We start from the raw sequence: 25,181 nt of genomic DNA on the forward strand, positions 1-25,181 counted from the left end.
TAAACATAGGCTAATAACAACTAATCAAGAGCTAATAAGCTCTAGAATAAGATTTTTTTAAATGGAACAATTTGTTATAATCTTAGCATTATTAACCTTATTGGTTTAAATATCATCACGACATAATTAAATTTTACATGATAATATCTCGTTCAAAATTATTTTAAATAAAATTTTGACCTCAAGCACTTTTTAACACTTTCATACATGTCACCCATCCCTCCTTCCTTAAAAAAATCTCCCAGACATCCTTCACGGTGCTGATTGTCATAATCTTGATTTTAGCAATTACGAGGGTGCCCACTATATGATTTAAACCTGCTGATCTGCTGAGCATTCACAGTTCACCCATATCAGTAAATAGGGTTATTAGAAAAGCTCAAGACTCACGAGCTCTGGCTTGCTAAAAACTCAATTTAAGCTAAGCTACACTTGAAATCAAACCAAGCTTGGACCTAACCTGGAGCTCCAACGATCCAAGATTGAGGTATTTGATGAAGCTCGAGTATTTCAATTTTGCATGGCATGTGCATGCACCCTTCTATCTTTATTAATTAAATTTCCAACCATCGAAAGTTAAAATAGTATAGCTCGAGGCTAAGTCTTGCAATAGCTAGCGAGGTACTGAATTGCACAATCTTAATAAGGTACAAAATAATACTTTCTCTGTTCTTTTTTTTTTATTTTGATAGTTCTATTTTATCTTGGTACAATGATCAAGAAAAAGAACCTTGCTTATCATCTCATTAATCACTATTCCTCATTTTCGATGTTATCATATACATATACTAATCTTTCTCAAGAGAAGCTCTGCATGGAAATCAAACGACCATCGATACTATGACTAAGATGTCAACTTAAATGGAGCTATCAAAAGAGAATAATTTAATTTTGAAAATAAGACTATTAAAAAAATAGATAGAATAAAGCTAAATATCCATATATGCTTATCTTTCTATTTATTTATCGAATTAAATGCGTCTTTTAGGTCAATCTTAATGCATAGTTTTATTTGCACTATTATGAAGATTGTGAACTTGTTAACTGAATCTGATGAGCGTTATGGGGATGAAATTTCTCTTACATCCCATAAAACTCTTCTTTCTCTCTCATCGTAATGACCCTACCATATTAAAAAATTTACTTTTATAATATAACAATTAATACTTATGAAACTTCTACTAAAACTAGTCTTATACATACTTCTTCTTATCTATCATTAATACTGATCCTTATCTATCATCCATACTAATACTGTGAAGTCGTTCTTGATCCCCATTTCAGGTTCAGATCGAACCCTTATACATACTTCTTCTTATCTATCATTAATACTGATCCTTATCTATCATTAATACTGAACCTCGGCTCGCGACATTGACAGCCCTCCCGCTCAGGGCTTCATCTCCTCCCTCTGTTTCTTAAACCTTTCCCTTCTCTCGGACTCTCTCCTCCCTTGCTCTTCCTTCCCTGGCGGCGACGACTGGGCGAGCGGCGGTGCCGTTTGTCCTGTCTTCGCCCAGCCCTTTGCCGGCGACGAGCGCGTCCTCCAGGTATGCCCGCCCCTTCTCTTTCCTTCTGCTGTGCGAGATGAAGCATCCCAAACCCTAACAAAACTATTTGTATTCGGATCTGAATCCAGTTACAATATATTACCTACTAACTTCGATCTCGTTTGCAAGAATTATCGGGTGTACATGTGTACACTCATGTCCTATGCTGGGTCCGCCCCGCCCCTGTGCTACAGTATAAAAATTCATGTTTAGATCTTGCTAAATTACATTACGAGGATTCAAAAAAAATCTTCCTTTTTTAGACATCATAACTAAATCAAGTTATTTGGTCATCATGGGAGAGATGCCATAGGTATCAGGAAGACAATTGATTCAGTGTTTTTGACTCTGATTTACATAATGGAGGAACCTGGATTCATAAGTAATCATTCTCTATTTCTTTTGCTGTGTGCAGGTGGCTGATGGTTTTCCATCATTGTTAACAGTTTGCAAGACAAAGTCCTTGATTTGGTCTTAGTAGTTTCATTTTGCAGTTGGATCTCATTGATTGTGCTGTGCATACATTCGATTGATCTCAGAACATGGCACAAGCATGTACTGTTTTGCATGCTGAGAATAAACGCAGTCTCCCAGCATGGATGCTGAAAGCAAGCTCAGTTAATGAAACGCCAAAGACCAAAGATCAGAATAAGCAGGCATTGGAATCCAATGTGAAAATAGGGCTTGTGGATCCGACCAATCCTATCAAAAGGAAGACGGGAAGGCGGTTAAAAAATGTCGATTCAGATGGTGCTTGTGAACTGGTAGGTTTGCAGCGATGCGAGGGTAGAGAAAAGGCCAGAAGAAAGAGCAAGGGTGCTGTCCAAGATGAAGTTGAAGAAATTAGGGATGTAATGATTAAGAAAGGAAGAAAAGCGAGTGAAGGACCTGCACCTAACAATAACAAGAAGCGGAAACTGGAGAATATCAAATCAGAAGCATCATCACCAGTATCAATTGGTGATGACATAGAGCTTACTGTGGAGGACCTTGTGAGCATAGCTAAAGAGGTAAACAGTAATTAATTTGATACTAATTCATACTTACAACCTTATGGGTGTTGTTATGTAATGACTCTCTTTGATTTGGCTAAAATACAATTGCTATTTAACATATTTGATCCTGTTGTTCGAGACTTCTAGTGAAGGGTCTCTGATTTAATGTTTATCACTGGTAATGTCAATATGCATTTGATTATTGACCTAGGATGACAGTTGCGGTCACAAGAAAATTGTTTTACTCAAGCCTTGAAGTGCTTAACAAGTACCTAATGTTGCCCATAACTAATTCTTGATTTTTCTCTACCTAAGAATGAAGCTAGTTTTATTGTAAAGAATGGCAAGTTGAAGGAGCTTATACAGCTCCTTCCAGGAAGGTTGAATGGTTGATGGGATCATTGGAAATTTTTCCTGTTATATCGTATTCATGGAGGAAATAGCAGCACATTTGATGCATATCAGAAATGGATAAAGTTGTGGTCTGGTTGCATTTGACTTATGAAGGTGACCCAATCTGTCTAGCATCTTACAACATTTTTGTATGCAACTCTCAGCCACAAGTTTTAAATGCACTCGTAGTCTTAGCATTAGTCCAGGGACATGGCTTGAAGTGACATAATATGGCCTTTCTAACTTACTCTTCAAGAACTGAAATCTTAAAAATTTGATATACTTAAAATGTTAATGACATAATTTATTAGGTGATAGAACTTTGTGCTCAATAGTTTACCCGATTTTGCTCCACTTTTCATCTCCATTTATGTCTTATATATTGGGAATCATGATGGAAGTTTGATTGGAATGTTTGAAGAACTTGGCACATTTATCTAGCACCATTTGTGCATGACACAAGTATCTGCAGACTGCAATTGTAGCAAAACTTATATTTTTCAGTTTTGTTCTAAACTCCTAATAGAGTCTTAGCATAATATGACCTTTCTAACTTATTTGCAAACCTGAAGCTTATGTTGGTCGCAGACTTTGCACAGGATTTTCGTAGGAGACTTCCACTTATCATCTCCATTTACATAGCTATCCTCAATTGGGTATCCTGATGGAATTTTAGTTTGAAGAACTCTGCACATTGACCATATACTGATACACTTTCATTTTACAGTATGTAAATGCTGATAAACAGAAGCAGCATGAACTTGAAGCCAAGAAGACTGCCAGATGCAAAGAACATTCTCCATGTCCAACAATTTTCACTGAAGCAGATACTGGAATATCGGTAGTCAATGCTCCACCAATGAAGGAATTGTTGCAGTGCACAACAGCCACAAGAAATACAAGATCAAGCGAGCATATAGGAGACGAGAGCAAGAGCCATCAAGAGCTGAAATGTCCGTCAAGCTTCTTAACAACAGAAGATGTTGCTCAGGATATGCTAAACCTGTTTCTCGGTCCTCTATGGAGTAAACCTGCAGGCTATGCAAAAAAAACCGAGCCTATAGAATCAATAAATAGGCCTACAAATAATCATGTGCCAGAGGAGACAGACTGGCATAGCGGAGTGCCAACGCAGGAGGAGCCAGTGAAGAAATCCATACCGCCTGCGACTACAAATCTTGTGCCAGAGGAGAAAGACTGGCGTAGCGAACTACCGAAGCTGGGGGAACCTGTAACAAAGAAAAAGAGCAGCTTGAGAGATAAGGTGGCCTTGTTTCTTTGACATGAGATGAGCATTGAAGGGTAGATTCTTTATTCTTATCAGTTATGAGACTGCATCAGGTGGTTCTGAGCGTGTACATTGCCTGTAAATATGCCTGTTCACAGGATTTTTTTTTCGCATGTAATTATATTCTTTGGTTAATAAGCTGGCTTCTCGAAATGTAAGCCCGCCCTTGTGGGTGTGTATTTGCTCTTCTACAGTTCTGGTGGTGTTAGATGGTATTCTTATGTGAGAATAAAGGATGTTCAGTGTATTTTCAGTTGGTTGGAGTATGTCGAAGTATCAACTTGTGCCCATGCCCCAGCATGCATCTACCTTTGTAACATCTCATTTAATCATATCATGTTCCAGCCTTCAGTTCGAAGATCTTACTGTACAGAATGAGCCTCATGCCTTCATCCTTATGAAACTTCATCAAGAAGAATTTGGCTGGGTTCAAGCTCAAGCATATGCTGTGGTTGTATTGCTCGAGCTGGTAAACAGAAGCAACCTGAACTCGAAAGTACGAGTTCCGAACAAGTACGAGACCAAACGAGCAAAGAGAAGGTGAAAACAAGAGCCAGAACAAATAGTCACCAAGGCTCGAAAGTCGAAACAGCAGGAGCCTAATCGAACGGACAAACCAAACTCTCACGGCAAAGTGCAGGGGTGAACTTGTAGCCGCTGCGATCACCAGATGGTACGGATCCCAAGCGGTAAATGGTCTCCACTGCTGGTGTGCTGGTGTCGTAGTAGCCCAGCACCCTCCCAGTGCTGAGCAGGATCCTTCCATCCTCGGGGTCTACGGCCAGAGCCGTCATCTCGGGCGACGAGTACTCCGGCGAGAATCTCTCGAGCTCAATGTGATACTCCAGGGACCGCATGGCCTTGTCCTTCATTGCCCACACCTCGATCGAGTTCGCATCTCGGTTCGACCGTGCTGCGCGAAGTTCGCCCCGGAGCTCAAGGACGGACACTGTACGCTCACCGCCGTCGTCCACGAGGTCGCCGCACGGAGGACCGTTCAGGACCTCGAACGATGCCATGAGGACGTCGAATGCCATGATTTCGCACCTCGGAGATCTCGGTTCCGCCTTGGAGTCTGCTATCCAGTAGAGCCTGCCGTTCGCGAACACCGGCGGCGCCGCACCGTCCACCCACCTTGGTGGCGGTGAGTCGACAGTGTACCATGAGTAATCGCCGACGTACCGGACCTTGCACTCCGAGTGGTTCTCCCCGTATGCGAGACGAACCAGCATGTGCTTCTTCGCCACCGAGTCGTACCCCAGCCCAATGTGGCCGGCGCCGACGAAGACGCCATTCACCGTGCTCGACATTATGCATTGGTACGAGCCGGTGATCGGGTTGCAGACGTAGTGTCTGCCACCGCAGCTCACAAGGTTGAGGCCGTGGCAGGGATTGGAACAAAAGGCTATTGAACGATCACCCGTCAATGGCGGCGGATATGACATGCCGGTCAAAGTCTACAGGGCCAGAACTCGCCATGGAAGAGGCTGTTGTTCATGAACATGATCCGGGGCTCCTGGAAGCGTGCAGCCGGGCGAACAGGCCCGTCTGGATCATGGCGCGCATGTCCCTGCTCACGAGGTTGAGCCACGCGACGTCTCGAGCCAAGAGGCTCTTTAGGATCTCCGACCAGACACTAGCTGACGGTGAGGAGAAGACGACCTCCTCGCTCGTGCGGCCGATGGGCATGGCGCTCTCCTCGAGCAGGCCGACCCGGAGGAAGCGGCTGCCGCTGCACTTGCCGATGACCCCCTCGTCCGGTGAGAACACAACCTGAGGCCGGCTGCTGCAGTGTCCGCTGGCGGCTTTGGATACCAATGTTGGGGAATTAAGCCTTATGCGTAGGTAGCATCTAGGATGGATCACACTAGTTATAGAGTGCGGCTACACTAGTATTACTGCCTGCGAGTAGCCCGTGGACCAAGGTCCTATCTCCTTGTAACTTGCGCCCGATCTTGTATCCGGCACCACTTCATTATACCCTATCCCCTTGGGACATAGGGATACAGTCGTAGCCCAAGTGCAAACAACCTCAAAGGTGTGTATGTTCATCCCGTCCCTGCTTAGACAAACTACTCGGTTGTGTCTGAGAAACCACTTGGTAGGAGGCAGATTTCCAACAATTGGTATCAGAGTCTAGGTTAAGTATCCTTTGGATCAATATCTCCATCCATGAAATCCGTTAAGTCAAGGCATGGCTCGAGGGAGAGCAAGAAGCCGGTCGAGGGCGAAGAAGGTCTCCTTGGGAAGGAGGACCTAACGCCCAAGGACCAGCGGCAAGAAGACCTAAAGCGGCAGGTGAAGAAGGAGAAGAAGCCGGTCGGGCATGAAACCCTCGGGGGCTACACCATGATCGACTACCTATCTGTGTACATCTCTCGACGGGCATGAAACCCTCTAGAGCTACACTTCGCCGACTACTTATCCGTGTACGACTCTCAATGGGCATTGAAACCCTCCAGAGCTACACTTCGTCGACTATTTTTTGCGCAACGCACATTCATTCTGTCGCAATGTCGACTACTTTTGCGCACTGCACATCCTCTTTGTCACATGACGACTACTTTCTGCTCGTTGTCTCATTTTAACGGTCGCTAATGTACTCGAGTAGCAAATGCCTTAATCCATGAAAAACCTCGAGTCTCCAGTCATGACCTAAGCGACCCGTCCTGTATGAGCGAAGGCTAGAGACCTAAGCGACTCGTACATGATATGAGCGAAGGCTATAGACCTAAGCGATTTGTACATGCTATGGGCGAAGGCTAAACTGGGACCAGGTGAACGTAAAGGGTGGACTACTCGGGAGATTTAAATGGCCTAAAAAAGAGCTCGACACAGTAATTTTTACACCGAATAAATTTTGGTGTTTTCACATTATTACTGAGTACTACTCGGTATCTTCGCATTATGCTACATAATATATGCATTGTCTTTTTTCAGATCAAGCTTCGGCAACAACCCTCCAAACAGCACGGCATGCCATCACAGTTCCGCTAGTTTCCAGGCTCGGGGGGTGGGCGATGCACACTACTCGACATGGCTCCTTCGGCTCTCCTGGCTCGTAAGCTCGGGGGCTGGACGCCGCAAAACTACTCGAAGACGACTTATATGAAGACTGAGAGTGCAGAAGAAACCCTAAGTCACCGCGCGGTTAAATAAACCAGCGGGAGGCTCAATTTCACTGTGCAGAAGGCGAAGAGTTTTTCTCGGAATTTCAGAGTAACACCAATACCACGATTCTTGGATCCTTTTTCCGAACCTAAGGGTTTTGGATTCAATGCTCGGGGGCTGCAGGATACGTGTCATCGACTATTTATTTTTTAAATATATTCGAAGAGTAAGAAAGAAGATTCAAGACTAATGTGACCCTCAGCCTGATTCTTCGATTCAACCTAAGGCTCGGGGTTACTCCATATGGAGTGCAATTTTCCATCGCACCCCATACAAAAGAAGACTTGAAACTATTCGGGGCATGTGCACCTCATAGCCTCGATGCAACCAAGGAAGTACTCGAAGAAGACCTTCAAGATAGAGTTTCAGAAGAAGCCGAAGACTACTTCAAAAGTACTCGAAATGCCTGCAGTACTCGGCTATGAAGAGCTCAGGGGCTTGTCACAGATAGATCCCCTGGGTACCGCATGGAAGCTACCTGTGAGGAAAACGAAGTCTGATTCCTACTAGGATTCCACTGTAATCCTATTAGGACTCATACTTTATAATCCTACTAGGACTCATACCTTGTAATTCTACTAGGACTCCTACCTTGGAATCCTACTACGAATCCCGTTCCCTGAGATATATAAAGGAGGGCAGGGATACCTAGATAGGCGGAGAACCAACAGAGAGCAGCCAACAGGCAACTCGACACCCATGCGTAGGGCGCAATATACAACACCCCAAAACAGGACGTAGGGTATTACGCTACTCTAGCGGCCCGAACCTGTCTAAATTTGTGTCTTGTATCCTTGCGTTCACTTTCAAGTTCCAGATCCGGCGATTCCTCACCAAATAATCACCTACCTTAGGGTATCCCTAGGTAGGCCAACGGTAAAAACACCGACACCAACTACACCCACTGGAGCCTGGTCATGAAGGTGATGCTCCAAGCCCACATCCTCTGGGATGCCATCGAGTATGGTGACTGGGACTTCCAGGAAGATTGCATGGCCAGAGAGGTCCTTATCCTCTTAGTGCCGCCCGAGATGGTGCCACGGTGGCCAAGAAGAAGTCAGCTGCAGAAGCATGGGATGCCATCAAGACGATGTGCGTCGGCAGCGACAAAGTCCAAAAGGGCAGGGCTCAGCAGCTGCGGAGGTAATTTGAAGCCATGATGTGTCGCAGCGGCGAGAAGGTGGACGACTTTGTTTTGTGCCTGTCCAACCTCGTCATCAACCTGGAGGAGCTGGGTGAGGAGATGGAGGAGCATAGAGTAGTGGAGAAGCTCCTACGGTCGGTTCCACCTCGGTTCGACCATCTGGTGATGTCCATCGAGACACTGCTGGACATCTCCTCCCTCTCACTAGAAGAGGTGACTAGGCGCTTGAAGGCACAAGAGGACCGCATGGACCGCGCCGACTCAAATCGCGACTCGGGCAAGCTATTGTATGCTGATGCGCTAGGTCGGCAAGATCGTTAGTCGGGCGAGGGTCCATCCAGGTCTGGAGGCAAGAGGAGTCAATGGCGACGCCCGCCGGCTCCAAAGAAGAAAGAAGTCGACGGCAGTGAGGTGAGGAAGCCACCGCGATGACACCTGTCACAACTGTAGCCGTGCTGGCCATTGGGCACGTGAGTGCAACCAACCCAAGCAGGGGCAAGCGCACCTGGCCCAGGCGGAAGAAGAGCCGTGCCTATTCATGGCACAAGTCTGCGTGGAAAATCACTCGGAGGAGCCGCAAAACGAGTTGTTTTCCATGCAGGAACTTGAAGAAGTAGTCGAGACGGTCGACTGCGTGGAAAACCACTCGGAGGAGCTGCAAACCGAGTTGTTTTCTGTACAGTAAGTCGAAGGAGTAGTCAAGACGGTCAAGAAGGCGGCTGATGAGCACTCAGGCGACCACGGGATCAGCCGCAAGCCTGCTCCCCTACCTGCGACGGCGGTTGCAACGACGACCTACATCGAGGAGCCTCGGGCTCAAGTCTACCTCGGCACGGGTCGGATGATGAGTTGATGGAAGGGTGGTACCTGGACACAGGGGCCACCAACCACATGATAGGGTGGTGCGACGTCTTCTCCCACCTCGATCGGGGCATGCGCGGCTCGATCAAGTTCGGTGACGGGTCAATCGTGGCCATCTAGGGATGTGGCACTGTCATTTTCTCTGGGAGGAACGGGGAACACAAGGCTCTAGATGGGGGCTACTACATCCTGAAGCTGCGCAACTCCATCATCTCAGTCGGGCAACTCGACGAGATCGGATCCAAGATTCACATCGAGGATGTTGTCTTGCGGATCCGTGATCGTGAGAGCCGGCTGCTAGCAAGGGTTCCCCACAGCGGGAACAGGCTGTATGTGCTGCAACTGGAGGTCGCGAGGCCGGTATGCCTCACCGCATGTTGTGGCGATGATGCCTGGCGGTGGCATGATCGGTTCGAGCACGTCAACTTTGGCGTTTTGAAGCAGCTGGGACGGAAGAGCATGGTGCGCGGGCTGCCGCAGCTCTATGCAATGTCTGCATCACCACCAAGCACCGGTGTGCCCCCTTCCCCAAGTAGGCCAAGTACAGGGCGGACAAGCCGCTCGAGCTCGTACATGGCGACTTATGCGGCCCCATCACGCCGGCGACTCCAAGAGGTCAGCGCTACATTCTGCTGCTGGTAGATGACGCCACAAGGTACATGTGCACGACTTTCCTTGCAAAGAAAAGCAGTGTACCGGAGTCCATCAAGAAGATCTAGGCGGCTGCTGAGAACAAGTGCGAGAGGAAGCTAAGGGTGTTCCGCACTGATAATGGCGGCGAGTTTACATCGGCGTCCTTCGCCGAGTACTTTGCTAACCAAGATGTGGAGCGGCACCACTCTACACCCCACACGCCCCAGCAGAACGGTGAGGTGGAGTGGCACAACCAGTTGGTGGTGGCTATGGCGTGTGCCCTGCTGAAGCAGAGGGGCATGCTGGCCATCTACTGGGCAGAGGTGGTGAGCACGTGTGACGCCCTAGAAATTCACCCAAATAAATCACGCGCTAGAGTGCTTCATTTAAAAGTCATACGTCGTCAAAACTCTAACCCTAACCCTTTTGGACCGACAGCGGACCTGACCGCTGTCCCATCCCGCACTGCTCGGCGGCCGACGACACGCGCGACCGCCTTTTTCGCAATCAACGCCGGCGCGATTCCTTCCTCCTCGCGCAGTGCGCTCCCCCGCGCGTGGCCGACCGGCCGCGGTCGCCGCCGCGACCGGCGCCGACACTCTCTCCTTTCTCTTTTCTTTCCCTTCTATTTCTTTTTTTTCCTCCCTTTTTCCTCTCTTTCTTTTCTTCCTTTCTTCTTTTTCCCTCCTCTCTTCTCCTCCCTTCTCTCCTCTGCTCCCGAGCGCCGCCCAGCTCCTGAGCACCGGCTGCCCCCCCTGGCCCGCGCCACGCCGGCTGCCCGCGCCTACGCGCGCGCACGCGCGTGCACCGCGTGCCGCGCCGCCCGCCGTGCCGCCCGTCGTGTCGCGCGCACGGCCGAGCCGTGGCGACGCTCCGCCCGCCGCTGCCGCACCCCGCCTCGCCGCCCGCGCCGCCCCTGTGCGCACAGCACCCGGCCCCTCCCCACGCGCTTGACGCCGCCTTGACGCCCGCGCCCCGTCGCACGCCGCGTCACGACGAAAGCCTACGGCCGAGCGCCATTAGTGGCGCCCCGCGCCGCTCGCCGGCCTCCACCTACCTCCGGCCTCTCCACCGCCGTTCCCCGCCTATAAATAGGCCCTCGCGCAGCCCCTCGTTCCCCCACAGCTCCCACCGCCGCCTCCTGCCTCTCCCCGCGCCCCCATCGCCGCCCGCCCGTGCCGCACCACCCGTCGCCGCCACCTCCCGCCGCCCGGCCTCCACGCGCCACCCCGGCCCTAGGTGAGGCCAGGGATCGAACCCCCTTCTCCCCCTCTCCCTTTTCCCCCGATTCCTAGCCGCGATTAGGCCCTAGGCCGCCGGATTAGGCCGGCGCCGAGCTCCCCTCCCCTCTCCTCTGTTTCCTGTGAGGGGAGGAGGAAGAAGGTGGCCCCTTTTGCGCAAAACCCCCTGGCCTCCCCTGTATTTCCCCAAAGAAAACCCCCCTCTCTAGGAACACCCTTATCCACCCATTCTTTGCAAAAGAAACCTCGCCCTTTTTAATATTTCAAATTGAGCCCTCCAATACACGAACCTAGACACGCATGACACCTTTTAGCATGTCCGAGTATTTTTTTTTAGGTTCGCGAAAAGTTCCTTACCCCCCTCCGGGTAATTACAAACGAGTCCCCGGGACCCCGTTTAGCCCTAAAACCCCCTTCGCCTCGTCATTTTATGTGCGAAACGATCTCCGATCGACCCGAAACTTTACCACGCCCTTTCTAGTATAGTCCTAGCCATGCCATTAAGAAACCACCCAAAATATTACCCCTATCTCCATAACTAAATTATTTCCGATTCAAGCTCAACGATAAAAGCTTTTAGTTCTTGCGCTTGATTGTGTGTCTGTTTGTTTGCGTCGTAGGACACGGAGTGAACGAGGAAGGTCCCGACTGTGACCAAGCGAACGAGGACCAGTTCTGCGACCCCGAACCCGAGGGACAGTGCTTCGATCAGGACCTCCCGCAAGGGTTTGACGATGGCAAGTTCAACTCCACTCTTTGATGCATGTTTCTGTCCTAGTTTTTATAAACACAACCCAGAGGCCTATTTTATAAAATTGCATGGTTTTGTGTGCCGAAAACATGGTAGGATAGCCACCCCTACTTGTGATAACCATACCTTGACCACCTGGTTTTGCAAAGAAAGTGTGTGTACGTGTGGGAAGGGATAAAGTGTGGTTTTGAAAAGTGAGTTAGACGGGATGGATGGCATTCCTGTGTGAATTGCCGTTGGTGTGCTCGTACCTGTGTGGTTGAGCGTGGAGGGGAGATATCCATCTTGTCACCCCTAAGGACCGAGTTGATGTGTCATCTCACCTAGCTTCCTGTCGTGCAAACCACTTGACCGTTGTATGGGCGACGGCTTGGCCTAACCCCACTAGTTAGTCTGATAGCCATCAGGAGAGCTGGGAGCAACGGGTGATCAAGGAGATGGGATAAGCTCTGCGTGACTTATGCCCCGGTTAAACCTCGGTGATAGGTCGAATGACCCCTTGATAGATCCCGTGGTGGCTAGTCAGGTCTAGCTAAGGTGGGTAAGGGCTTTGATGGGATCTGCACCGGCACTAAGGTGTTCGTGCTGTGGTACCCCACCTGTGGGTAAAGTTGCACACCTCTGCAGAGTTGAAAATCTATTCGAATAGCCGTGCCCACGGTATTGGGCAAGTTATGGTGTGGTCACATAACTAGTGTTTCTCTCTGGGAATGGTTGGGCTAGCGTGAGTTGTTTGGAAGGTGTCCGGCAGTTGTGCCATGTGCTACGGCGGACGGGGAGTCCGGTAGAAGTTTTAAACTTGGATCCTGTATGGATCAACATTACGTGCTTCTTGGTGTTTAAAAACTAGTTTTGAAAATATTTATAATCGAACCTTTGCATATAACCGAGTTTTCCACAAACAAACCCTAACCGTACCCTTGGATTGTCCTTTGCATTAATTTCTGTTATACCCCCTCCGTGGGTGTGATTGGACTTGCTGAGTACGTTTGTACTCACCCCATTCCTATTTTTACAGTGGAAGACCCAGACTACGTCCCCGAAGACAACGAGTAGGGTTTCGTCCTGCACCCAGTCTTGCCTGTGGTTGAGGCCACCGTTGGATTCCGCATGGCGTAAGACTCTGATGATCCTCTTTTCGTAACTAGTGTAGTAGTGTGGGTTTTAGTTGTAATCCTCGCGATAGTGGCGCTTCTTTGCCCATTACCGCGAAGAGTTGTACGGTGATGTACCATCTGTTGTAATAAAAGTGTTATCAGCCTCCTGGGACTGATAAATTCACACTTTTAAGTCTTCCCTGATGGGGGGACGCTTCAGTACGGCGGTGTTCCTCCTCAACCGCTCGCACACTCGGGCCCTGTCCGACAAGACGCCATATTAGGCGTGGCATGGAAGCAAGCCGGCAGTCCAGTTCTTGCGCACCTTTGGGTGCCTAGCGTACATGAAGGAACTCGGGCACCACGGCAAGCTTGAAGATCGATCGACTCCAGGCATCTTCATCGGCTACAAGGAAGGAGTCAAGGCCTACCAGGTGCTGGATCCGGTGACACAGCGTGTGCGCACAGCGCACGACGTTGTGTTTGATGAAGATCACGGCTGGAGCTGGTCGCAGGAGGAAGATGGCAACACCGGGTGTAACTCCGACTTCATCATCGAGTACCTAGTGGAAGCTGCGGTGGATGTGGAGGAGTCTGCGCCAAGTTGGGGGGGAGATCCGACCCCCTCGAGTGCTTCTCCGACCCCCACGACCCCTCCTTGTATGTCTCCGAGTACTTCGAGCTCTACTTTGAGTACTTCTGGGGGTGAGGTGACCCCCACGACTCCTTCCCCGACTCCTACTGCGACTGGTGCGACTCCGAGTACTTTGGAGGGCGTTCCGGGTAGTTCTGAAGGCTATTCCAAGTGCCGATTCGCCTGCAAACGCTGCTCCAAGTCCTTCCCCGACCTACGGCAACAACGACTCGCGCCTCGACAACGACCACGATGATGCTCCATTGCGCTATTGCACAATGGAAGACTTGCTCAGTGAGCCGTACCCAGGCCTTGAGCAAGTAGAGTTCGAGGAGGCGGAGTTGACGCTCACCAGCATGGGGGAGCCATGCTCCTTTGCTGAAGCAGAGCGGGAGAAAGCCTGGTGGGCGGCAATACGCGATGAAATCAACTCGGTTGAGCGCAACAAGACTTGGGAGCTGGTCAAACTCCCAGCTGGGCACCAGGCCATTGGGCTAAAGTGGGTGTTCAAGCTGAAGCGCGACGAGGCGGGAGAGGTGATCAAGCACAAGACACGATTGGTGGCGCCCGACTTTGTTCAGCAGGCCGGCGTCGATTTTGATGAGGTCTATGCACCTGTGGCTCGTATGGAGTCGGTACGAGTGCTTCTGGCCCTTGCAGCTTAGGAGGGCTAGACTGTCCACCATATGGACGTCAAGTCAGCCTTCCTGAATGGAGATCTGAAGGAGGAGGTCTACGTCAAGCAGCCCCCAAGGGTTCGTCATCCCAAGGGAGGAAGGAAAGGTGCTGCGGCTGTGTAACATAGAGGCGCCGCGGGCCTGGAACATGAAGCTTGAATCGACACTCAAAGCACTCGAGTTCAAGCAGAGCGCGCACGAGCACGCCATCTACAGGTGGGATGGTGGCAAGCACGGGGAACCATTGCTGGTTGGTGTCTACGTCGACGATCTGGTGATCACCGGGTCATTTGAGCAGGTCATTGACAAGTTCAAGGAGGAGATGAAGGGTCAATTCTAGATGAGTGATCTCAGAGTTCTCTCCTTCTACCTTAGCATTGAGGTGCATCAGTAGAGTGGGCACATCACTGTGAGCCAAGCACAGCACGCCGCCCAAGTTGTGAGGATTGGCAGGATGGAGGGGTGCCACCCTGCCCAGACGCCAATGGAGGAAAGGCTTCGCCTGAGCCGCGACAGCCCCGCTCCAGAAGCCGACTCCACCGAGTACCGGCGACTAGTCGGAAGTCTCCGGTATCTCCTCCACACGCGACCAGATCTGGCCTTTGCGGTTGGGTTTGCGAGTCATTTCATGGAGAGGCTGACTGAAGAGCACATGAAGGTGGTGAAGCGCATCCTCCACTACGTCGACAGCACACTCGACTACGGTATGCGCTACGAAAAGTCAACCGAAATAACTCGGTTGGCTGGCTACAGCGACAGCGACCACGCCGGCGATGACGACAATCGCAAGAGCACCAGCGGCAACCTCTTCTACCTTGGAAAGTGCCTGGTGAGTTGGCAATCGCTCAAGCAACATGTGGTGGCTCTGTCATCATGTGAAGCAGAGTACGTTGCAGCCACCACGGCAGCAACTCAAGCGGTTTGGCTCGCGAGACTACTAGGTGAGCTCGTGGGGAAGAAGGCTGAACGCGTGGAGCTCATGATGGACAGCAAGTTGGCACTGGCACTGAGCGAGAATCCCGTCTTCCACGAATGAAGCAAGCATATCGAGTTGAGATACCACTTCATTCGCGACTGCATTGAGAAGGGATTCATCGACGCCGACTACATCAACACCAAGGATCAGCTCGCTAACATTCTAACGAAGGCACTCAGGCGAGTGAAGTTTCAGGAGCTGCGATCCAGGATCGGGATGATCCAAGCTCCCTCGAGCAAGGCACACAAGGCTTAGGGGAGAATTGTTGGGGAATTAACCCTTCTGTGTAGGCAGTATCTAGGATGGATCACACTAGTCGTAGAGTGCGGCCACACTAGTACTACTGCTTGCATGCAGCCCGTGGACGAAGGTTCTATCTCCTTATAACTTGCGCGCGGTCCTATATCCGGCGCCACTTCATTGTCCTGTCTACCAGTTTTGTGTTTCTATATGAGTTCAAACAAATGGGTGTGATACATGTTAAGATTAAATCATTTTTTTTCTTGATTCACTTGTATGGGCTATAGGCTTGACCATTGTTATGTGCTGTGATAGTTGACGAATTGAGTCTTTTCAGTCTCAACAAAATGGAGCAAGAACATTGGAAGGTAGTCACCATTTTTCCATTTGGAAACTTGTTAGTGTAGATCATGTTATTCTTCTGGAGGAAAGATAGCGGTGCCTTGCTTGGGGCCGATAGGCTAATTGCACTGTTGTTATTCTCTCTTTTTGAAAAACACATTACCGTAATGTTGTTCTGTTCTTCGCAAAATACCAGTGTGTAATTTGGGAATCACCTTTTCATCAATAATCACATTGTTGAGCTGGTGCTGTTCATTATTGCAGCTGTGAGAGGTTATATGACTGCTGCAGCGGGAAGAAACAGCCTATGGCAACCAATTTCCGTTTGCATAAAAGGCGAACTAATTGTTTGCATATACTCAGTTATGCTTACAGTTGCCATCTTCCAACGCTTTTTTCATCTTTTATATTAGTAAATTCACCACTGGCTCAGCAAGATCTTGAACCACCGGTCTGTTTACACTTTTACAACCTCTGGAGGTGGGGATCAGTGCAACACTAACATCACCAGCAGGGTATAGTTGGCCAAATGGATGGCCCGAAATATGGCCCGGAAAAGCACGGCCTGGCACGATTGCTATAGTGTCCGAGCCAGCACAGTACAATCGAGTGGGCCGTGCCTAGGCCATCGCTCCCCGTAGTGCCTGCCCAGGCACGGCCCAACTAAGAATTAGATCCAATAACGTCACGATACCTGGTCCAGTAGCTTCCCACCATCCCATACAAAATTCAACATTCTCCTTCTAAACCCTAACTTTTACTCCTGCGCCGCCCATCTGTCGCCGCCGCACCTTCCCTCCCGATCCTATGGCAGTACCCGCCTCTCGTGCGTCCCCTCCCCTACCTCCTCGACGCGCCACCGCCCCTACCTTGCCTCACGTGCAGGCCTGCGATAGCGCGGCGGCGCCCTGCCCCTCCTGCATCCCCGCCCCCACCATCCTCCAATCTGGCGCTCAACCTCCCGCTCGACCTCTCCACTCGCCGGCCGCGGCTCCAGCCTCCCGCTATCTCTCCGCTTGCCAACCGCCGCTCTAGCTCTCGGTCCCTCCGCTCCGCCGGCCGCCACTCCAACCTCCCACGCGGCCTTTCCGCCCCTCCGGCCGCCGCTCCAACTTCCCGACGGCTGCCGTCCTGCTCTGCTCTATCCGATCCGGCCTCCACTGGCTAGCAGGCCGCCATGGGCCATCGGGCTCGCCGACCCCGCCCGGCCCAATTAGATGGCTATCGTGCCGTGCCTGGGCCAGTGGTGCGGCACGTCGGGCAGCCCGGCCCAGCCTGTTTACATGGCCGTGCCAAATCGGGCTGTGCCGTAATCGGGCCATGCCGAAATGGGCCCGTGCCATGCTGGGCCGGGCGGCCCATTTGGCCATCCCACTCTCCATTCGTGCGCGAATTCGCGCCTGGGAGCGCTGCTACGTCGCCCCCTGCCACAGCCGTTGGATCGCGGCGATCCGGCCGTCCGTAGGGAGGCAGCCAGGCGCGGAAATTTTCAAAAAAGTCCTCCAACTTTAACGAAATCAACCTGCTGGCCCAGGAGGCCCTCCGTGCACAGTAAACACGCTCGTAATTTTCACTCACAGACCCCTCTCGTAAAAAATATTTCAACACGAAGAAGAGAAAATTCGGAATTCATGGTAAAATTTGCAGAAAACCGCCCGCCGCAGCTTTTGTGAAAACACCCTTCTCGCCCCCGTTCCAGCCGCGGTTCGAGCCCCCGATGTGCTCACCGTCTGGTCTGCCTCGTCGGCGCTGGCGGCGACAGGGCCGCCGCCGCCGTCCGCGTGATCGATCCGGCCACCGGAGCCGCGACCGACGTCGTCGCCGCCGCACCTGAGGACGCCGCGCCGGCGCACAACGTTCCGTGGACCCGCCCGCCGTCGCACGTGTTCGGGCACGTCCCCGCGACGGGGGAGTACAAGGTGCTCCGCATCTCCGCCGCGAGGGTGGAGGCGGCCGGGCCTGCGTCCACGGCGGCGCCGCTCACCAATGGTGAACGGCGAGCGGTGGTCGTGTTCAAGGACTTCCCGGCGGAGAAGGCGGACGAGGTCATGCGCCTGGCCGCCGGCGCGCGCGGGCGGTCCCCGCCCCCGCCCCGCGCGACGACCTGCCCATCGCCAGGAAGGCGTCGCTGCAACGGTTCCTGGCCAAGCGCAAGGACCGCCTCGTCGAGCGCGCGCCCTACGCCCGCCCGTACCCGTCGGACGAGGCCGAGAAGAAGAAGCCGGCTGCCTGGCGCTCGGGCTCGGGAGCGCGAACGCGGACCGCCTCACCATCGCGCTGGGATTTGGAGCTCGCCGGGTTGCTGGCTTGCTGCAACATGTTGGGGATCGATTAGTAGTGATTTAATTGGGCAGGGTTCCTGGGGTTGGAATCGGATTGGATTGGACCGAAACTGAGCCAGAGCATTTGCTCATGCTCTTACAGGGACGGTCTCGCGGCCGGCGCAGGCCCCCTCGGCGCCCGTCGCGGCGGCGACCTACAAGAGCAAGGCGGTCGCGCGGGGCGTCGTGCACTTCCTGCTACTGCCGCCGCCACGCCACTGGTGAATATTCTCGCCTATCCCGCCTACCAGCGCACGGCAGCCCACTATCCTCCGCGGCCCGCTCTGCTCCTCCGGCGGCGCCGGTGGCCGCCAGTCTGCCCGCGCACCTGAGCCTAGCAGAGCTGAACGGCTACCTAGCCGCGGTGCACCACGACTACCCGGGCGGCTGCATCGACATGTGGCTGCTGATGGACCTGGAGCAGGGGACGTGGTCGACGGTGCCAACGCCGCCGCCCTCTACGACCTTGCGAGCACCTACATGAATCTACAACCTCTCCTGGAATGGGAGCGTCTCCCTGGAAGGTGGTGTTGTGGCGCTGCTTGATATGGAGTTTGCCAACGGAGAGTTCACCGAGTCTCAGAAGAAGATCATGGCAAATGAGCGGCTTGCCGAGTTAGCTTTGACTGATCCCAAAAGAGTTAATAGATATGCATCCATTTCTTCAAATAGTGAGTAAGTTGTTCTCTTTTGCTGAAATTAAGCATTCTGATTGGTGAAAGTTGTCAGGATTCTTGCAAATCGACAGTAAGTGGCAATGCCAAAGGAGCGCAAGATGAGGTACATTGAGTAGCTTGAGCACAAGTTGCAAGTATTGCAGACAGAGACTACGACACTATTGGCACATTTGACAATGTTGCATTGCAGGTTTGCTCTGTAGAGCTGGTGGGGATTAAGTTTTGGGTATCATTTTTATGGTTAAGACCAAGTTATCTTGTTATGCTTGTCTACTTACTGTGTACATGGTTGCTCCTCCTTCACCCATGCGACACAGCTACAATGTTAGGCGAGGACTTTTGTGCTTGCTTTGCGAAGTGACCAAAGCTTTTTTAATGCTTTGCAGAAATAACAGAACTGGTTTGAGTTGTTTATGGCTTGCTCACCAAGAGGAGGGACCTCATATATGGATTAATTCAGAAGTTATTTTTTTATGGCGCAGCTCAGTTTGTCTAGAGGTTCCTATCGGTGATATAAAATACCTCTCTAAGCATTAAGGGAAAAAATAATATTTGCTATACTTTACTTATATGACCACTCATAAATTCTTACCCTGTTAAGTATTCTAGCTAAATTTAATTGCCATCATTTTATTAATCCTCCACATATTTGAAGGTGACAGTTGCGTGTAATTTTTCTCAGTGTCACTGTCTACCTTGGCAAACAGGCAACAGAACCTGACAATATTTTGGTTTGAAAGCTCTGCATGTGAAAATGTTGAGTGCTTATATGTTACACATATCATGTACAAAGTGACAAACTGCAGGTACAGAGATGTATCTTTTAGTTTATTCTCTGTCGTCCAATTTTTTTTATTGAATGACAGTATCAATTGACCCTTATTGATAGTATTTTAGTTAATTTTTTAACAAGAAAATTATCTTTCAGCAAATGAATAGGGGAATAGTTCATCCTAACAGTTCACTCCAGACATGAGCAGCACTCATGATCCAACTCACGGTTACCAGAGAAGAGGAGATGTCTGTGCTGTCAGTGTTTGCTTCTTTGCCATCACATCTGTTTCTTTCAATTATGGGCCTCATTATATTAATCCTTCAGGTAGCATTGTGGGAATTGGTTCTATATATTGATTAGGTTCTTTATTTATGATTTCCTCTTTCAAATGTGGCAAATAGTGAAAGGTAGAAATTGGAATGGTGTCTAGCTTATATCAATATTTGAATATATCTGACTTGCATGGGTTTTTAATCAACTAATTTGGTGATTTCTTCTGCATTGTTTGGTTAGGGGAATATTTGAATATATTCCTAACATGAGCAGCAAATGAATAGGGGAATAGTTCATCCTAACAGTTCACTCCAGACATGAGCAGCACTCATGATCCAACTCACGGTTACCAGAGAAGAGGAGATGTCTGTGCTGTCAGTGTTTGCTTCTTTGCCATCACATCTGTTTCTTTCAATTATGGGCCTCATTATATTAATCCTTCAGGTAGCATTGTGGGAATTGGTTCTATATATTGATTAGGTTCTTTATTTATGATTTCCTCTTTCAAATGTGGCAAATAGTGAAAGGTAGAAATTGGAATGGTGTCTAGCTTATATCAATATTTGAATGTATCTGACTTGCATGGGTTTTTAATCAACTAATTTGGTGATTTCTTCTGCATTGTTTGGTTCTGATATATATTATGTACAGAGATGTTTTCATCGACAATCTTAAATTTCCATGTTTGAATTCTGCATTTTTTTTCACCTCTAGTGACATGTGTTTCATTTCATCCTTTTGAACAATATGGTAATTTACTTGATTATTTATTTCATTCCGTAGCAATGCATATCTTCACAGAAGTGCTACTCAGTAAGTATAAAAGAGTATAATTTATGCTTGCTGGTACAAGTGTTCCGTTGTTCGCTTATCTGTATTTTTGTTGGGCATAATTCTGCATTGGTCATGCATGTGGAAAAGCCTCAATGGATCTGGCAATGCAGTCTAGGGATATCTCAATCCTTCTGCTCTTCTTCTGAATAAACATTGCCAAACCTGTTGGAGGCTATCATGTGGAAACAGTTTAGGCTAGGTTTGGTTACTACAGGGTTTATTATAAGTCCCGTCACATCGGATGTTTGGATGCTAATTAGGAGTATTAAACATAGATTAATGACAAAAAAATTCCATAACCTCTAGGCTTTTTTGGGAGACGAATCTATTAAGCCTAATTAGTCCATGATTAGCCCATGTGATGCTACAGTAAATATGTGCTGATTATGGATTAAGTAGGCTTAATAGATTCGTCTCGCGAATAAGCCCTAGGCTTATGCAGTTAGTTTTATAATTAGCTTATGTTGGTATCGAAATATTCGATGCGACAGGGCTTATTATAAGCACGTGGAATCCAAACAGCCCCTTAGTATCATAAAGCTACATCACTAAGAGGGCTTCTGGAGCGATATATTTAGTCATTCACCTTTTATGAATTACTCATTATATAACACCCAAGTAGCCTAGATTCCAGGCTTCATATTCTCTAAAATTCATTTTGTGTATAGCAGATGCATGTACATTGCATAGATACGCTGATTCATCACATGAATAACATCATTATGCATCTGTGAGAATCATCTGTACTTTTTTCTTTGAAATGGAGAATCATCTGTACTTTATGCCTGCCTTTTTACAACCTGCATGCTAACTAGTGCTAATATATATTAATATCTCAGTAAGAATAAATGTATCAAAAATCAAGATTATGCAGTAGAGCATGGTTTGCCTATTCTGAAAAATGTACTTTTCCCGAAGATAAAGGGACTCAATTGCTGTTTGCAAGAGCTTAGGAGTTCTATAGATGTGGTAACTCCTTATACTTGCCTTTGGAAAATTTCACCTCTTTATTCTAGCATTTGCGGACAATTAGTTGAGCTGATGTGTCCTGAATTGAATACTAGCATCTGTTAGCTTATTAGAAGTTTACATCTTACTCTGGACCGTGGATTCTTCTGTCCAAGTGGGCAGTAAAATTCACTGTTAGTTGGACCAGCTGGCTGATTTGCCCTCGAACTCTGTTCATGGTAGTTGCGAAGCTGGTTGTGCGAATAGTTCGCAACATGTTGCTGCAAAGATTTTTCCCATTTGGTTGCATGACTTGTATGTTGCCGATTGATGCAGTTTATGGCATCAATTCTTCTGAAGTCCACATCCATATCGACAGCATCCAAGTCTCTTGACATACTAACAGAAGACAAATGGTTGGCTGGCTGATCGAGTGGTTCCCACTAGAGGACGAGCTTCTGTCCAATTTTTCACACAATAGGCCACTTCCCGAATGAAGGGACTGGAGGGGATCTGTCAGGCACTCAAGTGCCTTGCGAATTTCATAGCAATGGTTAGTGTTATGGGCATCCTAGTGCATACCTGCTCCTGTTTTAATCCGTGTCGTTCAAGGTTTTCGTAGCGTTTAGCTGTGCGTAACTTAATCATGACCTGCTACTGGAGGCTTGATTGTAGCTTGTGTTGTGGGTGAAAAAGCTGGACGTCACAACTTGTAACCAACACGTTCATGACTGTATGTGCATATGTGTTAAACGTGTATCTAATAGTCGGAATTTTGTCTCTGGCTCAGCCACCGAGTATTCTTTGCCTTGAATGTAACTTTTTGTTAGCATTCCTACCTTGGAATGGCAACGTGCAACCATTGTGAGGTCGTGGTGTTGTTTTTTAACCTTGAACATATAAGATTTATTGATGAAGATCTAAGATGAAACTATAATAATACTGGCTACCTGCGCTGATATAAGAATATAAATATTATTTAATAAAATCTATACATCTGACTAACTTTAATAATACTGATATGAGATGAAACTGTAATAATATTGAGTATCTGGAGTAGTTACCTATCAATAATAATCTAAGCTCCAAACTGAGACAAAGAAAGGATGCACCGGAGGCGCACCCCAGACTAGTCTATACAACAGGGCAGCAGCCTAGCAGGCAGGGGAACGCATCAGGCGCGCGCTCTCTCTCTCTCTCTCTGTGCGCGCGCGCGTGTGTGCGTGTGTGGATGGAATACATTTTAATAAAACGTGACCATCCCTAATCGAACGGACCAACCAAACTCCAGGAGTACTACGGGTAAGAGCCGGCGACTCGTGGTGGACGGCTGGACGCTAGGCGCCCGACGCCCGTCCAGCACCGTAAGACTGAGAAGAGGGAGCTCTAGCCCGGCGCCGGCGGCAGTGACCCAAAGGTCTCGTCGCGGACGTCGAAGGTGGTGATGGACGCGTCGTCGCAGAGGAAGTGCATGGCACCGTCCAAGAACACGGGCGCCTCGGTGTTCCAGAAGAAGCCGCCCGGCGGCGGGCCGCCAGTGCGGGGACGCGCCGAGCACGAGGACCTCGCAGCTCGCGTTCGCAGAGGCAGAACAGGCCCACGGCCTTGTACTCGCCGACCGACGCGCTGTAACCCAGGCCGTAGCAGGTGCCGGGGTTGACTCGCGCCCGGCCATCCTCCGCGGCACTCTGGTGTCGGGAGGCGGCAGGAGTGCCCCGGTGGAAGGGTTGCAGACGAAGTACCCCGCCCCGGCGGGCGGCGGCCAGCAGCGGTGGAGGGCGAGGCCGTGCAGAGGCCGCGTCACTGGGATAACGAGCGCGCCTTCCGCCAAGACGCCGGCCGCGCACGGGAGCTTCACGACCTGCCCTCCGGGCATCCAGGCGCTGAAGGAGTAGCCGGCCGGCGAGGACACCACGTCCGGGGTGAAGAACAGCTTGGGGTGATCACCGTCATCGTCGTCGGCAGGGAAGCCAGCTGCAGCGACGGCCGACAGGCCATGTAAGCACGCCGCGAGGTAGCGGAACGGCGCGGCGGCCGACGAACGAAGCGTGGCAGTGGCGGCAGGCAGCGTTGTCTCCTCGCTTGGGCGTGGCGCGGGGGACTTGCCGTCGCTGTCAGCCGCATCCGTGATCTCTGTCACGAACAATTGACTGAGGGGCTGTTTGGTTCCCGAACTAACTTTTTAGTCAGATATTTAAATACCAATTAAAAATATTTAAATATAGAATAATTATAAAACCGCTTACATAAATTGAGACTAATTCGCAAGATGAATCCATTAAATCTAATTAGTCCATTATTTGACCATATTGTGCTATAGTAAACATGTGCTAATAATAGATTAATTAGGTTTAATAGATTCGTCTTGTGAATTAGCATTAGCCTATGTAATTAGTTTTATAGTTAGATTATATTTAATCTCTCTATTTGGCATCAAATATCCTATGTGATCCGACCTAAAAATTAGTTTCTGGATTCGAACACCTCCTGAATCTGCTAAGAAACTTCCGTTTTATATCGACGATGTGTGATCGAGTTGATCTTAGTATGTATTTGGTTGGAGGGTTCAACTAGATCGGGACGAGTTCGATCCAGTTGGCCCTACGTTTGATTGCAATCCTATGTGGGTTGGGTCCAACCCGCATGGGAATATTCGGGTTGGATTGGTTCCTCCAAAGTGAAGGGACCACCCGACCCACTTGGACGGCGTTCTGCTCCGTCTCGCGAGGCAGGTGGAGCAGGGGCGAGCGGCACGTGGGGCGCGGGCGTGGCAGAAGGCGGGGCCGCAGGCAAGGACGAGGCGGTGGCCAGCGAGGAGGAGGAGTGGCACCGGCACAGGGCGTGGGATCGGCAGTGGCCGAGCACAGCGGGAGCCCGCGGCGGGCGTAGGCCAGCGCAGGGGCAGTGGCGGACGGAGGTGTGAGCAAGGGCAGCGGTGGGTGGGGCGGGAGCAGGAGCAGCGGCGGGTGGAAGCACGGCCGCGGCCGGCGCGGGTGCGGGAGGAGACGGTGCAGGTGCACTAGAGACGACACGGGTGCGGGAAGATGAGCAGGGGGCGGTGAGCTCGGGCGGAGGCGAGCGGGCCGAGCTGGGGGAAGAAAATAAGGTGTAGGGGGAAGAAAATAAAGATAACAGAGGATGACATGTGGGTCCATATATTTACTGTTGCTAACGGTGTGAAATAGACATCCACTGCATGCCTATAAATCTCTCCAACCAAATAAAGAACTGGGTTGAACCCATCCCTCTAACCAAACACTATATGGGTTGAACCCGGGTTGAAACCCAACCCAAAAACTAGGGTGGACCTAACCCATCTTTAAACCAAACACTTAGATTATGTTTCGGACTCTGACCACT

General features: G+C 49.9%; 1 protein-coding gene and 1 pseudogene across 2 annotated transcripts; both read left to right on the forward strand.

Moving 5' to 3' along the window:
- The first annotated feature begins 1,370 nt into the window (after positions 1 to 1,370).
- LOC112877924 lies at positions 1,371 to 4,516 on the forward strand. Of its 2 annotated transcripts, none has more exons than XM_025942297.1 (3): positions 1,371 to 1,550; positions 2,045 to 2,560; positions 3,666 to 4,516. In XM_025942297.1, the coding sequence occupies exons 2-3, from the start codon at positions 2,093 to 2,095 to the stop codon at positions 4,218 to 4,220; spliced, it is 1,023 nt and encodes a 340-aa protein (XP_025798082.1). In that variant the 5' UTR covers positions 1,371 to 1,550; positions 2,045 to 2,092; the 3' UTR covers positions 4,221 to 4,516. The 2 variants fall into 2 exon arrangements, with proteins under 2 accessions (XP_025798082.1, XP_025798081.1); XM_025942296.1 differs by having other exon boundaries at positions 1,372 to 1,550; positions 1,966 to 2,560.
- Positions 4,517 to 17,669: 13,153 nt separating this feature from the next.
- LOC112872823 lies at positions 17,670 to 22,610 on the forward strand (annotated as a pseudogene).
- The last annotated feature ends 2,571 nt before the right edge of the window (positions 22,611 to 25,181 follow it).

This window comes from Panicum hallii, chromosome 9 (assembly GCF_002211085.1).
Source record: "Panicum hallii strain FIL2 chromosome 9, PHallii_v3.1, whole genome shotgun sequence".
Classification (NCBI taxonomy): domain Eukaryota; kingdom Viridiplantae; phylum Streptophyta; class Magnoliopsida; order Poales; family Poaceae; genus Panicum; species Panicum hallii.